Consider the following 16813-nt stretch of genomic DNA (forward strand, 5'->3'; position numbering starts at 1 on the left):
CCCAGACCACCATGATGATTTCTTGCAGCTACAATTTACCTCTTGCCAGAGAACCTGCCAAACATCTTAGGCGTCACAGTTTTCCTTTAACTTCCCTCCCTTTTTCCTACCTATAGGCTCCCATACAGTAATAATTTCGCTGTTTGGTGTAATGCGCTGTAAAGTGAGTAGGTGTGTGGGTTGTCCCCGTATTTAGGATCCCTCATTTAAAAATAATATTTCCTTCTATGACCCTCCATATAGTAATAATGCCTCCTGCCCTGCCCCCATAGTAATGCCCACCATTCTACACCCTCCCCCTCCTGCCCTAACAAACAAAAAAAAAAAAAAAATCATACTCACGTTATCCGCCCATGGAGGGGATCTTCCTCTATTCTCCAGCCTCTGAGCCACAAGGAGATTAAGGGGAGAGTAAGGTCTGAGGGGGAAAAGAAGGAAAGAGGAGGATAGAGGAGGTGAAGAGGGAGAGGAAGAGAGAGAAGGTGAAGGGGGAGAGGAAGAGAGAGGAGGTGAAGGGGGGAGAGGAAGACAGGGGAGAGAGGAGGTGATGGGGGAGAGGAAGACAGGGAAGAGAGTAGGTGAAGAAGGGAGAGGAAGAGAGAGGAGGTGAAGGGGGGAGAGGAAGACAGGGGAGAGAGGAGGAAAGGAGGAGAGTGGTGATGGGGGTGAGAGAAGGTGATGAGTGATGAGGGGTGAGAGGAGGTGGTGGGGGTAGGGAGGATGTGGAGGGGGTACAGAGGAGATGATGGGGGTAGGGAGGAGATGATGGTGGTAGAGAGGAGGAGTCAACTATTAGCACACACCTGTTAGCATCATGTGATGTTTTTCTCCTCCCTTTTGGGGGGCGTATCTCTTGTAACATACTGGTCATATCCTCTTATAAAAGCTTGTAATATTCAGTATAAATTTGCCATGATGAAGGGACCAGTGTCCTGAAACGCGTCGGAGTGTTTTCTATTGTTATGTTTGGATTTTAAGAGGATTTCTAATAAAGACTTTACATTTTACTTGGAGCTGTGGACTTCCACTTTTTACGTAGAGAGGTGATGATGGGGGTAGAGAGGTGATGATGGGGGTAGAGAGGAGGTGGAGGGGGGAGAGAGGAGGTGGAGGGGGAGAGAGGAGGTGGAGGGGGGAGAGAGGTGATGATGGGCGTAGAGAGGTGATGATGGGGGTAGAGAGGAGGTAAAGGGGGGAGAGAGGTGATGATGGGGGTAGAGAGGTGATGATGGGGGTACAGAGGAGGTGGAGGGGGTACAGAGGTGATGATCGGGTTAGAGAGGAGGTGGAGGGGGTACAGAGCTGATGATGGGGGAAGAGAGGTGATGATGGGGGTAGAGAGGAAGTGGAGGGGGGAGAGAGGTGATGATGGGGGTGGAGAGGTGATGATGGGGGTACAGAGGAGGTGGAGGGGGGAGAGAGGTGATGATGGGGGTACAGAGGTGATGATGGGGGTAGAGAGGAGGTGGAGGGGGAGAGAGAGGAGGTGGAGGGGGGAGAGAGGTGATGATGGGCGTAGGGAGGTGATGATGGGGGTAGAGAGGAGGAGGAGGGGGGAGAGAGGTGATGATGGGGGTACAGAGGAGGGGGGAGAGAGGTGATGGGGGTACAGAGGTGATGATGGGCGTAGAGAGGTGATGATGGGGGTAGAGAGGAGGTGGAGGGGGGAGAGAGCTGATGATGGGGGTACAGAGGTGATGATGGGCGTAGAGAGGTGATTATGGGGGTGGAGAGGAGGTGGAGGGGGGAGAGAGCTGATGATGGGGGTACAGAGGTGATGATGGGCGTAGAGAGGTGATGATGGGGGTAGAGAAGAGGTGGAGGGGGGGAGAGAGCTGATGATGGGGGTACAGAGGAGGTGGAGGGGGGAGAGAGGTGATGATGGGGGTACAGAGGAGGTGGAGGGGGGAGAGAGGTGATGATGGGGGTACAGAGGAGGTGGAGGGGGGAGAGAGGTGATGATGGTGGTACAGAGGAGGTGGAGGGGGGGGGGAGATGTGATGATGGGGGTAGAGAGGAGGTGGAGGGGGAGAGAGGTGATGATGGGGGTAGAGAGGAGGTGGAGGGGGGAGAAAGGTGATGATGGGGGTAGAGAGGAGGTGGAGGGGGAGAGAGGTGATGATGGGGTAGAGAGGAGGTGGAGGGGGGAGAGAGGTGATGATGGGGGTACAGAGGTGATGATGGGGGTAGAGAGGAGGTGGAGGGGGGAGAGGGCTGATGATGGGGGTACAGAGGTGATGATGGGGGTAGAGAGGAGGTGGAGGGGGGAGAGGGCTGATGATGGGGGTACAGAGGTGATGATGGGCGTAGAGAGGTGATGATGGGGGTAGAGAGGAGGTGGAGGGGGGAGAGAGGTGATGATGGGGGTAGAGAGGAGGTGGAGGGGGGAGAGAGGTGATAATGGGGGTAGAGAGGAGGTGGAGGGGGGAGAGAGGTGATGATGGGGGTAGAGAGGAGGTGGAGGGGGGAGAGAGGTGATAATGGGGGTAGAGAGGAGGTGGAGGGGGGAGAGAGGTGATGATGGGGGGATTCGTCCCCAGGCTGCCGCATATCCTCCTGGAGCCCCCGGCTGGACGCCGCGGGGGAAGAGCGTGAGGCTGCCTGGGGACAAATCCCGAACAGGCTGCCTGAGGTGACCCGGCGGAGAGGAGATGCGGCGGCAGGCTGATGTCCCCGCAGGCGGCCGGACCAGCAGGGCCTCAGAGACAGTGAGTTGAGAGGCTGCTGGTTTGTGACCTCGGACTTCATCCTTCCCCCAGCAGCCTCACCATGTCCTGTACCCCACAGAAAGCTGGTAAGGTTGCTGCTGGGGGAAGGATGTGAGACAAGCGGCGGGGATAGGTGCCGGGACACTGCTGGGTGATAGCAGTGTCCCGGCACCCAAAATATTTTCTCCCCCCACCTCCCGGCGTACCCCCTCAGCCTGCGGCGCGTACCTCCTGGGGTACGCGTACCGCAGGTTGAGAAACACTGTTCTAGACAGTTCTCTATGAGCTAAATACGTGTGCCCTGAGTAAGAGCATGACCACTCGAAACACGCTGGACAATTTTTTTTTTTTTTTTACCATTACAAGATTTTAATGTAACTTTATTTTAATGTTTTTTTTTAAATGTTTCTGGATTACATGATTACTAGAAATTTAAAGGGGTGATCAGAGTTAAAGTAACTCAGTAAGGCCGAGTTTATGAACGCTGCCCACTAGTGGTCATCTTCTGCTCTCTCTTCCAGGATGTGTGGCATTCAGCATTTGGAAAGAGCCGGGGAAAACCTTTCACTCTTCAAATCGTTTTATTTCTGCATCGTGACCTTCTCCACAGTGGGATATGGAGATGTGACTCCCAAGATCTGGCCGTCGCAGCTCCTAGTGGTGATCATGATCTGTGTGGCACTGGTGGTTTTACCCCTCCAGGTATGTCATGTCTATGGTTTATACTGTTATATCTATCATCTGTCTCTCTGATTCCCCCTATGCATAATTCAGCTGACTGTGCAAGTATTCTCAACAGTAAGATGCTGCTGGCAGTGGCTTATCTCCCAGAGAGCAAGCCAGCATGCCTAACTATTCCCTCCTCTCAGAGTCAAGGGGAGGCCAGACACATTAGATGGCCAATAAAACCCTATAAAAGAATTGGCCAGTCCGTTTGACTTTAATGTGTATGACCCACTTAAAGGGGTACTCTGGCAACTTTTTTTCATCCATGTCAAATGGTGTCAGAAAGTTATATAGATTCGTAATTTACTACTATTTACTACTGTCAGTTCCTGACATGGACAGAGGTGGCAGCAGAATACACCACTTCCTGCAGGACATACAGAAGCTGATAAGTACTGGAAGACTTAAGATTTTTTTAAATAGAAATACATTACAAATCTGTATAACTTTATGACACCAGATCATTGGAAAGAAAAAAAAAAGGGAGTTGCCCTTTAATGACTTCTATTATAAGTGAGAACAGGTGGCGATACCTTGTTTTGGATCCTAGAGCAATTACAAAGAGTGTCTCCTGCTCCGGAGGACCCAGACTGTCATAGCATTGTACTGACAGCCCATTGATTGGAATGAGAGCTGAGCAATTCTTCATTTCTCCTGTGGTGGCACCACAGAGAAACCGAATACTTGCTGTAAGGTTCCAATGAAATTACAGCTATGAAAACCAGTGACACTCACTACTATAGGCCTGTCTATAGTCATTAGATATCCAGTTAGAAACTTATATGAGATGGATCTGCCCTTTAAAGGGGTTGTCCAGCAAAAAAAAAATTTCTTTCAAATCAACTGGCATCAGAAAGTTATATAGATTTGTAATTTACTTCTAATAAAAATCTCAAGTCTTTCTATACTTATTAGCTGCTGTATGTCCTGCAGGAAGTGTTGTTTTATTTTCAGTCTGACACAATGCTCTCTGCTGACGTCTCTGGCCGAGACTGGAACTCTGTTTTCCTCTCCTGCTCTGGGCAGTTCCTGTCTCGGCCAGAGATGTCAGCAGAGAGCACTGTGTCAGACTGAAAATAAAACACCACTTCCTGCAGGACATACAGCAGCTAATAAGTATAGGAAGACTTGAGATTTTTTAACAGTAGTAAATTACAAATCTATATAACTTTCTAATACCAGTTGATTTAAAAGAAAAAGATTTTCGCTGGACAACCCCTTTAAATCCAAGCGTATTATAGCACAAGGTATATCAGCTTGTGGGTCTGAGCTGCTCCTGTTCCTTTCTACTTGAGCGATTTGATGACAGGCCTCGAATTCCTCAGCGATTGGCAGCACCTGCCACACAGAGGAGCTGTCACCTCCACGGTGACTGGATGTCTATGAGCCGCTGAGGCATGGCGGAGCTGTATAGAGAGATGGGCTTGGCGCTGCTCCCCTGGCACCAAGATTACATGTTCTCTGGTAGCTTTTACTTTGCATTGGTCCTGCTCCTTCTGTCTTTAGTGATAAGATCCTGGGGAGACACGAGGAACGCTGGTGAGCGACTGGGCCCGGGCATGGAAGGTTATAGGCTCCTGCACCATAGTCCAGGGCCCCTTGTTCACCGCCATAATACCTATACACCACCTATATCCTCACTATTTGGCTCCTGCCTTAGCTCGATTCTAAGTATGGCTGCCATGATGATTTACTGCGTGTGTGTTACCACTGCTCCATAGAAACAGGGTCGAGAGACTCCTATTCACGGGGGTCCCGTCCCAGCAGTGGAGCTCCCCCAGTGATCAGACACTTATGACCTATACTCTTGAGCAAAGCAGATCCCAGTTCTTTTAGGTTTAAAGCCTGTATCTTTTACCATTTTGTGTATGCAGCTCCTATGCAGATCTGTTTGTTGGCATGGTAACAGACTAAGAACAAACCCTGTGTAGTCTGATCCCGCCCCCTCCTCTTCTATTTCTGTTTGTTTAAAGTCTGTAACCATGGAGACCTATAAATCTGCATCGGCACTGAAGCATGCACAGTATTGCTTGTTACTTCAAGGGTTACATAAGTTTAGAAATGCTTTATTTCAGACACAGCGCCACCCTTGCTCATGGGCTCATAGTAGTATTGTGTTTCGACCTCATGCAATATAATGGGGCTGAGCTGCACTACCACAAACAGCCTGCAGACAAGGGTGGCGCTGCAAGCCTGGGTTTCTAAGGTCATACAAGTCATTTAAGGCAAAGACAATATGTAGAATGTCTCTAGGGTGAGAAATTGCCATCTTCTTAAGACGAGAGGCACCTCGGGAGGGGATGCTTCACAATCTTACTGAGTAAGAGATGGAGGACGAGACGGAACGTAAGAAAGAGGTCACAGCTATTTACTGCGCGTCTATGAGAATAAGAAGAACTAGAACACGGTGAGAGATGAAGAAAGGACAGGCGGCAGTCACAGCTAAGAATAGAAGACAAAGGATGGACGTCAGGGTCTCCCACTGAACACATTGTACAGCCCTGCAGAAAATACATGAAAAGCTAAAAAAAAAATCAGATTAATTAAAATATCAAGTATTGAGAATAAACTTTTTCCTTCTACAGCAATAGATACCGGAATATGGAGGATTATGGATGATAATCACATGTAACTACACTGGTGATGAATGGATTATCAATGCTGGATTATTGGAACATAGATTAGTCATTCCCTACGTGTTTTACCAACTAGTTGCGTGATCATCAGGGGACAAAATAGGTATTGAATAAATAATGATGTTCACACAATCCTGAATCACAAAATTTTTAGCAGAAGAAATCTTCGTGCAGTGTTCTCAGTGCCAAGTGTAGAACACCCATAAAAAATAGCAATGTACAGTAAGAAATCTATGACTATGATCTGATCCTATACAAACCATGGAACAAGTCTAATGATGACTATGCATGCAGATGAGTCTGAAGCTCAGCAAACGACGAGGCAACAATTATAAAGGCTATAAATGAGGCTATAAAACAATACCAGGCTATAAAACAGAGGCGGGGAGTATTATGCTGCTAACGTTTCTGTATTTTTATGACGTTTTGGGTTTTCCCTGCAGTTTGAGGAGCTGGTGTACTTGTGGATGGAGCGGCAGAAATCTGGAGGAAACTACAGCCGCCATAGAGCCCAGACAGAGAAACATGTCGTCCTATGTGTCAGCTCCCTCAAGATCGACCTCCTCATGGACTTTCTCAATGAGTTCTATGCACATCCGCGCCTCCAGGTACTGTGGCTGTCCTATACCAGAGCGGCGTTGAGGTTCTGCAGCCCTTACATCATTGTATATTATTGTGTGACCCTATCTAGTGATATATACCTCCTAATCCTTAGGGGGACCTGCCAATCCCCTAGTCTCTTCTGCCCCGATCCCAGGGGAAGACGGGAGGTGTCCACAGCTCCATTTAATTTCTATGGGAGCCGCAATAACAGCCAAGTCTATGGAGACTGTCTCCTATAGATAGATCACAGTGAGTCGGGGAGGGAAGCTATTAGCCGAACGCTTCTCCCAGCTCTATATAACAACTAATAAAATGTTGAGGTGTACCTCACACTAGCGCGACACTCTATTATGCTGCTCTACGTCAAAGAAATGAACACCCGTCAGTTCATTAGGGGTTAAAATATGACAAAATAAAAATTGACAATGAGCGCAATATTAGGCAATCCTAGGTATATAGTGGTAGTATATTAAACCATGCAATGAAAAAGGAATGAATTAGGTTGGTTACCTGATTATCCTTCTCACACTGTTGCTCGTGGTATTCACTGTATGCCGTAGAACCAGTATCCGTGTTGGTTGTATGTCCTTTCTAAGATGCTTAATACCGTATGCTTTGCAGCAGGGTGATGAATGTAACCTTTGCTGGAGGTGCCCCGGCCGGCGGCACTACTCCGCAGTTGGTTACGTAGGTAATGACAATTCAAAAATTGTTTTTCCCGGGAGTCGAGTGACGTCACTCGACTCCCGGGAAAAACAATTTTTGAATTGTCATTACCTACGTAACCAACTGCGGAGTAGTGCCGCCGGCCGGGGCACCTCCAGCAAAGGTTACATTCATCACCCTGCTGCAAAGCATACGGTATTAAGCATCTTAGAAAGGACATACAACCAACACGGATACTGGTTCTACGGCATACAGTGAATACCACGAGCAACAGTGTGAGAAGGATAATCAGGTAACCAACCTAATTCATTCCTTTTTCATTGCATGGTTTAATATACTACCACTATATACCTAGGATTGCCTAATATTGCGCTCATTGTCAATTTTTATTTTGTCTATATAACAACTGCTGAAGGTCCGAACATCCAGACCCCGACCAATTACAACCTTTTGGTATGACTAAGAGACGTCAAAAGTTTTAAGATGACAGAGAGGGACAAAAAAGCCATCTTTTTTTTTTCAAATTACCTGGTATATAACCTAATCTATCCATTGCTTTTTACAGGATTACTATGTGGTTATCCTTTGCCCAACAGAAATGGATATTCAGGTCCGACGGGTTTTGCAGATACCGCTGTGGTCCCAGAGGGTCATCTATCTCCAAGGGTCAGCCCTCAAAGACCAGGACCTCATGAGAGCAAAGTGAGTGCAGGCTTGTTATATGGCCATCCTCTAGTGCAGTAGTCCTCCTATGGCTAACTACAACCCTGCAGTTATCGGGGCATGATGGGAGTTGTAGTTTTGCATTAGCTGAAGAGCCAGGTATAGGGGGGACACTGGCCTAATGGAAGGGGACAAGAATATACAGGATGATACGGACGTCTGGATTCTCCCCAGTCCAGAGGGGACCTTCCCTTAATAATCCCATAGCTGTAAATATTCCCGTCCCTCAGTAGCCATGGCGGTATGTCATTCGCCACCTTTCACACATACTCTGGCAGCCTGGACGGCTCCTCCGCAGTCATTTCTCCTTCTCGCACTTTGGCTATGTGTGGCATTACCTGGCGGTATTCAGGGACTTGTCATATTATACAGATAATTGCTGAGCTCCATCCTGCGTCATTACATATTAGAGACTCTAGTAGAACGAGACACTTTGCTCCCCTGAGTATATCCTGTAGATACACTGACACCGCCATCTCTGCTGCCTCACCGCCATCCTGTCCTCTCTAATACACCGTCTTCTTACCGTCATAGGGATTCCATATCCAGCCTTACAGACGGCCTATCCTCAGTATTAGATGGATGGAGGTCTTACTCCCGGGACCCCCGACAATCAGCGTCTTCCTAGCAACCACTGTACTATTCTGCAGCGCTCAGACAAGGGCCGTGGCTGCTGGGGATGCTGGGAGTCAGATCAGACCACCACCATAGAGGGATAGGTAGACCTGTATATGAGCATTTACTATACACCATAAGGGGCTGAAGTATAAGGAGGAGATTTCACCTAACCCGTGTGCCCAAGGAGGACAAGCATGTCTTCCCTATATGTATGCTCAGTTTGGCGAAGTGTGCGGAGAAGAATAAGCCGCTGCCAAACACCCTGGAATCACCTTACCTACCAAATCACATCTTACCTACCTTACCGGACACATCACATCTTACCTACCTTACCAGACACATCACATCTTACCTACCTTACCGGACACATCACATCTTACCTACCTTACCTGACATCACATCTTACCTACCTTACCAGACATCACATCTTACCTACCTTACCAGACATCACATCTTACCTACCTTACCAGACATCACATCTTACCTACCTTACCTGACACATCACATCTTACCTACCTTACCTGACATCACATCTTACCTACCTTACCTGACATCACATCTTACCTACCTTACCTGACATCACATCTTACCTACCTTACCTGACATCACATCTTACCTACCTTACCTGACATCACATCTTACCTACCTTACCTGACATCACATCTTACCTACCTTACCTGACACATCACATCTTACCTACCTTACCTGACATCACATCTTACCTACCTTACCTGACATCACATCTTACCTACCTTACCTGACATCACATCTTACCTACCTTACCTGACATCACATCTTACCTACCTTACCTGACATCACATCTTACCTACCTTACCTGACATCACATCTTACCTACCTTACCTGACATCACATCTTACCTACCTTACCGGACACATCACATCTTACCTACCTTACCGGACACATCACATCTTACCTACCTTACCGGACACATCACATCTTACCTACCTTACCTGACACATCACATCTTACCTACCTTACCAGACACATGACATCTTACCTACCTTAACTGACATCACATCTTACCTACCTTGGAAAACTTTAGGAATCCAATACCCCCTCCTATGTGAATGGGAACCTGTACGCTATGTGTTTGTCTTGTCTGTAGTAGAAGCCTCTATAGTCTATAACTGACTGTTATTGTAATTTCTTACAGGATGGACGATGCTGAAGCTTGTTTTATCCTCAGTAGCCGGAATGAGGTGGACCGCACAGCCGCGGTAAGAGCTAATCCCATTGTTCATGGTCTGCACAGCAGCGTCCTTGGAGACCACACCACCATGGGGCCCAATAGAATCCATATATAGTACATATATATACGTCCTCAGACCTGGATATCCCCATCCATAGGTCCTATCAGCTAGAGGAGGGATGTCCCTGAGGAATATCAGGTTGTCAGGCCACAGACCAGAACAGGGCCTAGATCTGTAAGATTCCCATACATGATGATCCACTATCTGACTGTTTGCCCTCTCCTGTCTCTAGGACCATCAGACCATCCTGAGAGCCTGGGCAGTGAAGGACTTTGCCCCCAATTGCCCACTGTACGTCCAGATCTTAAAGCCTGAAAATAAATTTCATGTCAAATTTGCAGGTAAGTTGCCCCTCTGATTTCCTCTCTCTTTCCTCTGACGCTCTTTGTGCTTTTTAGTTTACATTTTGTCATCTTCTTTTTTGCATTTCAGATCACGTGGTTTGTGAAGAAGAGTTCAAGTATGCCATGTTGGCACTAAACTGCGTGTGCCCGGCCACCTCCACCCTCATCACCCTTCTGGTCCATACCTCACGGGGGCAGTAAGTGTATACAGATACTCTAATACCATCATAGGGAAGACGTGCAGATCATTTCTCAGCAAGCTGTATTCCTTTATGGGGGTTTTAAAGGGGCCGTACCATCGGGTTTTATTTCTGGTGTATTATACACAGCGGAGTTTTACCATGTTATCTTATAATATTCCTACAGTATAGTCCAGTCCCTTTGTTTTCTGAGTTTATGGATTAAAGGGGTAGTTCAACAAATTTGTAATTTACTTCTATTAAAAAATCTCCAGTCTTCCAGTACTTATCAGCTGCTGTATGTCCTGCAGGAAGTGGTGTATTCTTTCCGGTCTGACACAGTGCTCTCTGCTGCCACCTCTGTCCATGTCAGGAACTGTCCAGAGCAGGAGCAAATCCCCATAGAAAACCTCTCTTGCTCTCCAAACTGGAAAGAATACACCACTTCCTGCAGGACATACAGCAGCTGATAAGTACTGGAAAACATGAGATTTTTTTTAATAGAAGTAAATTAAAAATCTCTGGCATTTGCTGGGACCAGTTGATTTGAGAGAGAAAAAAAATTGGTGAACAACCCCTTTAAGATGAAGGTGTGTAAGGGTGACCTCTGCAGGCCATGAGGTGGCAATGCATGTTATACAAGTAAAGGATTACAGGCCAGGCATTCACATTGATAGGTACCCATGTAATACCAGATCCAGAGTCCCTCTAAGGATTTCCCTCTATGAGCCAGAATAGAGATGCCCCAAGTGGTGGATCCCCTCCATGTCCTTATAGTAACTGTACTATACGCCTGTTACATTTTCACCTCAGTCTTACTGTAGTGATTAATATTACATGCACAGGGTGTTAATATTACATATACAGAAACATATCTACCATCGGCTGCAGCTGACCTAGAAGCCAGCTATTACATCACGCCTCCCATAAATCTTTTATTATACTACACGCCACCTATGTCATGGGATTACCAGGAAGGTTAGACTGTTCCTGCTCTTCTATTCCTGGAAGGTTTACAGGGATTGTCCAAGATGCGTAATAATGGTTTGTTTTTTTGCTCAGAATCAGCGACACTCTGGTCTAGTGGTTGTATCTGGTACTGCAGCCTATCGTGTGAAGTGAATAGGACTGAGCTGCAATACCAGACACAGCCTGTGGGTATGAGTGGTGTTTATTCTTAGCTGTATACATCCATATGCTGTGAGCTCCCCCTAGTGGTGGCTGCAGGCGGTAAGAATTATATCACTTATGTCAGGAAAACAGCGCCTCTATGCAGATAGTGAAATCTGGATGGAATGGTGGACATATGTATTGCTGTTGTTATATGGTAAAGTTTCTCATTGCTGTGATTTGTATGTTTAGGGAAGGTCAGCAGTCACCAGAGCAGTGGCAGAGGATGTACGGCCGATGTTCGGGCAATGAAGTCTATCACATCCGTATGGGTGACAGCAAATTCTTCATGGAGTATGCAGGAAAGAGTTTCACCTACGCAGCTTTTCATGCTCATAAGAAGTAAGGGCTTTTATTCTTTCTAAAAATATTTGTTATCACGGCCACAACCAATGTTACGGCAAGTAACACTATGGAGTTTAAAGGGGTTTTCTGAGATTAGTAAGAAGGTGGTTTTATGAAAACAGCGCCACTCTTGTACCTAGGTCGAGTCAGGTACTGCACCTTAGCCACCTTCCCTTTTGAGTGCTGTACAGTACAGACAGAGTCCATTTCTATAGAAATATGTAGACCCTTTATCCTTATATCCTTTGGACCCCTATTAAAGGATCCCCGCCTAGAAGCTCAGGGCAGAGTGCACCTTTAAGGTCAGAGAGCATTGGTTCTCTTTCTTGCATTGCTTTCTATTATGACCAGTCCTTTTTGTGTATTAGGTATGGGGTGTGCTTGATCGGTGTGAGGAGAGAGGACAATAAAAGCATCTTACTGAACCCCGGACCCCGGCACATCATGGCCAGCTCAGACACCTGCTTCTACATTAACATCACCAAGGAGGAGAACTCTGCATTTATCTTCAAACAAGAAGAGAAGCAGAAACGCAAAGGGAGAGGAATATGTGGAGAACCGTCCCGGCTTCCGGTGCACAGCATCATTGCCAGCATGGGTACGTGTGCGGGGGGAGGGGGTGAGCACTACCATCATAGAACAAATCTATACAAAGCATTCACCCACTGTGTACTTACATACATACATTACATATACTATATTATACTCCAGAGCTGTACTCACTATTCTTCTGGCTTCAGAGTTCAGGGTTTACATTGAGCTCTGTGTGGTTATATGTATTCTGGAAAGAGCCTGAATTGCAAACTGTCTGCTAAGGTGTTAGGGAGTCTGATTATAAAGTAGTTTGTACTCTGCCTCCAAATTCAACCAGCTGAATTGTGAATGTGGTGTCCCACACGGGTGTTCTTTCTCTCATACACCTGTCGCAAAAGTTTCTCACTCCAGATTAAGTGGTATGGAGCGCACTTTAGAGTTTCACCACCAGTTGTCAGTATTTTATATGTATGCTCTTATGTATTGCACAGCTGAAGTTAGCAATGGGTTACTGTTTTGTGTATACCATGTGCTTTTGTTGACCTATAGGAGATGCTCTCTACCTCTAGACTATGATCTTTCTTCTTTCTTTTGCACACATTCCTTTCTACCACTCACAGGGTACATAACACATCCCCTGTAGGAAGCTACTTGGTGGGAGGAAGTGTAGCGTCAGTTCTGACCCAGATTCTCAGAGCAAATGTCCCTGCTGCAGCCAATCCAGGGCCTGGCTCTGCCAGGATCCTTGTCCAGGACAGTTCAGTCTGGTGTAGTTGAGCCTAAGACACGTGTGGTCAGATGCAACTAGAGACAACTAGTTCTTCCAGTACTTCTACTATATCTACTATGCAGTGCTAAACACTACAAGAGGGAGAAGAGTCTGGGAACATCCTAGACCATGCCATGAACAAGTCCTAAAGGTGCAGAGCAGTATCCTGATACACAGGAGGAACTAGCCTGGATAGGACAAAGCTACCAGAAGGTCTACGTATCCTATCTCGCAGTGCAGGTTACCGGGAAGGCTCAGAAACTCTGGGTGAGCTTTACAATATCACTGATAACATCCATCAATCAGTAGCACACCACAGTGAATGCAGCTCTGGAGTAGAATACATGGGAGTTGCAGCTGCATAACAGCTGGCGAGCCACAGGTTAGGCTATGTTCACACTATGTTTGTGGCTTCCATTACACTTACGCTAATCATGTCCATAGGGAAGCATTATCCTGACAGAAGCTAAGCTGTACTACACAATGAGATCCCGTAAAGAGAAGTGGATAGCGCCTGGTAGCCTGTGGGTGATGGATGCTACTGGTATCCATTACACATATATGTAATGAGCTTTTCATGAACGCAATGTGAACATGACCTTAGACCCTCTCGTGTACAATCACCATTAAGCCAAACTTACCTTAAGTCTTCTTACCGAGTCACCTGTCCTGGTCATGTGCTCTTTACCCATATGACGTCCTGTTGTGTTACACCCCTGTATACTGTGCACGATGTCTGTGTTCCTCATTGTTCGCCGCCCCGCTCTTTGAGTCGAGTTCCCTATAGAGAAGCAAGACGAGGTGTGAAGAGGCGACAATGGAAGATGCACAGTAATTACTCTGAATAGCGCTAGTGGAAAACCCCGCTCTGTTCCCGAGTCTGCGTGGGCAGAGAACACACGTTACATTGTGCTGCAAGGACGCATCCTGCAGAATAAAAATAGAGCGCAGGAGGCGGCCATAGTCCTAGAAGTCAGAGAGAGCTGGGCTGCTGTAGTCTAACTGGCCATCAGACTGTAATACATGCAAGGTGAGAGGTCATTTGCTCTACTCTTTCACCTCCATGTTTCTATGGAAGATCTCGCTTTCTTTTATCTGATCATTGGCTTCTTGGTCAGTTCTGTTACCAAGATCCTTTTCCCTCAAATACTCAGTATGATTGGGCAGCAGCTCTAGAAGGGGTCCTGTTCCAAAGCTTTTCCATATAAGAATTACGGAGGGCGCTGGGCTTTTGGGAACTTTCAGTGCAGCAGAGATGTGTTTGTCCCCTTCTCCAGATCTGCTCCCCCACACAGTCCTGTCTCTGAGCTCTATAGACAGTTCTTTCCTCCTCAGCACATTCCTGTCTCTGAGCTCTATAGACAGTTCTTTCCTCCTCAGCACATTCCTGTCTCTGAGCTCTACAGGCCACTCTTTCCTCCTCCACACAATCCCGTCTCTGAGCTCTACAGGCCGCTCTTTCCTCCTCCACACAATCCCGTCTCTGAGCTCTACAGGCAGCTCTTTCCTCCTCCACACAGTCCTGTCTCTGAGCTCTACAGGCAGCTCTTTCCTCCTCCACACAATCCTGTCTCTGAGCTCTACAGGCAGCTCTTTCCTCCTCCACACAGTCCTGTCTCTGAGCTCTACAGACAGTTCTTTCCTCCTCCACACAGTCCTGTGTCTGAGCTCTACAGGCAGTTCTTTCCTCCTCCACACAATCCTGTCTCTGAGCTCTACAGGCAGCTCTTTCCTCCTCCACACAATCCTGTGTCTGAGCTCTACAGGAAGTTCTTTCCTCCTCCACACAGTCCTGTCTCTGAGCTCTACAGGCAGCTCCTTCCTCCTCCGCATGTTTCTGTCTCTGGGCTCTACAGGCAACTCTTTCCTCCTCTGTACAAGTCTGTCTCTGAGCTCTACAGGCAGCTCTTTCCCCCTCCTCCGCACATTCCTGTCTCTGAGCTCTACAGGCAGTTATTTCCTCCTCCACACAGTCCTGTCTCTGAGCTCTACAGACAGTCCTTTCCTCCTCCACACAGTGCTGTCTCTGAGCTCTAAAGGCAGTTTTTTTTTTCTCCTCCACACAGTCCTGTCTCTGAGCTCTACAGGCAGCTCTTTCCTCCTCATGGCTTGGTGTTTGCTTTGATATATGTTGTCAGCTGTGAGACCTTATATAGACAGGGATGTGTCTTTCTAATATTCTTATATGACACTGCCTTGAGGTTTAGGCTCCCTTTTTATAATTTTTTTCTAATCCCATCCAATCAGCTGAACTTACCACAGGTGACTCCAATCAAGGGGCAGAAACATCTTAGAGATGAAGATAAATGGGAGTAGTTAGTCAGTATTAAAGGGGTACTCCAGAGATTTATTTTTCTTTCGAATCAACTGGTGTCAGAAAGTTATATAGATCGTATTTCTAATTTACTCCTATTTAAAATATATCTAGTCTTCTAGTATTTATCAGCTGCTGTGTGTTCTGCAGGAAGTGGTGTATTCTTTCCAGTCTGACACAGTGCTCTCTGCTGCCACCTCTGTCCATGTCAGGAACTGTCCAGAGCAGGAGAGATTTTCTATGGACCGTTCTTCATCTACATCGTTTTTAATTCTAGACCGATACACTCATCCGGCCCATCGGGGTAATTCTAGGACACTCCTGGTTGTTTTTCCATTAGTAGTGTAATTTTCTTTTACTATTACATTAGATACATAGTGAATGACAGGGAAATTGGCCTCATCTTCTATAAGCACAGGGTAGTGGTGCCCGTTTCTGCTCCACTCAGACGCCCTTGACCCCAGGTTATTCATTGCCGAGGCAGCCACAGTACACGGAGGGCTGGGGGCTGTGTTTATACGCTTTACAGCGTTATTTTACAGGCAGGTTGATCCATTTTATAGCTTTTATGTCTATAGCCGACATCTGGCATGTTTCTGCATAATGTGTGTAAGTAGTTTTCTATCTGGTAAGATTACAATATGGAAAGTAGTCTCAGGACCTCAACAGCCACGGAAGCCATGATACTTGTTTGTGCTGATCCGGTTCTTAAAGGAATTTTCCAGGATTAGAAAAACATGTCTGCTTGTGCCAGAAATGAGGCCACTCCTATGCATGGCAGCTCAGATCAATGGAAATGAATTTAGCTGATCTGCACTACCACCCAAAACCTGTGGACAACTGTGGCACTGTTTTTCTAATTCAGGACAACTCCTTTAAAAATAATTTTTGCTGACTGTGGCCCCCTGGTCATTGGCCCTGTCACTACTCTGCCGATCATACTGTCCCCCTGAATGCTTCGGTCAATAGTGGTGTTAGCCAATGCCTGCAGCTATGGTCTCCAGCTTGTGCTTGTCCTAGACGCCGGCCCTTTAAATCTACCAAGATGTGATTGTATTGTATAGTGTTAGTTTTTGCATCAGGTATCATGCGGCTTTTGTAGACCTTTTCTGAAAGTCACGTCCTAGAGCGGCAGCCACCATTGGGTACCAGTCCTCGGCCTATCGGCTTTCTCGGTTGCCCAGTTGGGAATTGGCGGCTATTAGTG

At 46.8% G+C, this 16813-nt stretch overlaps 1 protein-coding gene across 4 annotated transcripts in view; it reads left to right on the forward strand.

The window, feature by feature from the left end:
- The window catches only part of KCNT1 (potassium sodium-activated channel subfamily T member 1), a 164375-nt gene that overhangs the window by 127048 nt on the left and 20514 nt on the right, over nt 1–16813 (forward strand). For all 4 annotated transcript variants that reach the window (XM_069985983.1, XM_069985980.1, XM_069985981.1 and 1 more), the window contains 8 exons: nt 3230–3410; nt 6514–6678; nt 7905–8041; nt 9855–9918; nt 10184–10292; nt 10384–10492; nt 11837–11986; nt 12358–12587. In XM_069985983.1, the coding sequence (XP_069842084.1) occupies nt 3230–3410; nt 6514–6678; nt 7905–8041; nt 9855–9918; nt 10184–10292; nt 10384–10492; nt 11837–11986; nt 12358–12587 (1145 nt within the window). The remainder of the gene's footprint in view (nt 1–3229; nt 3411–6513; nt 6679–7904; nt 8042–9854; nt 9919–10183; nt 10293–10383; nt 10493–11836; nt 11987–12357; nt 12588–16813) is intronic.

This window comes from Dendropsophus ebraccatus, chromosome 10, assembly GCF_027789765.1.
Source record: "Dendropsophus ebraccatus isolate aDenEbr1 chromosome 10, aDenEbr1.pat, whole genome shotgun sequence".
Lineage (NCBI taxonomy): Eukaryota > Metazoa > Chordata > Amphibia > Anura > Hylidae > Dendropsophus > Dendropsophus ebraccatus.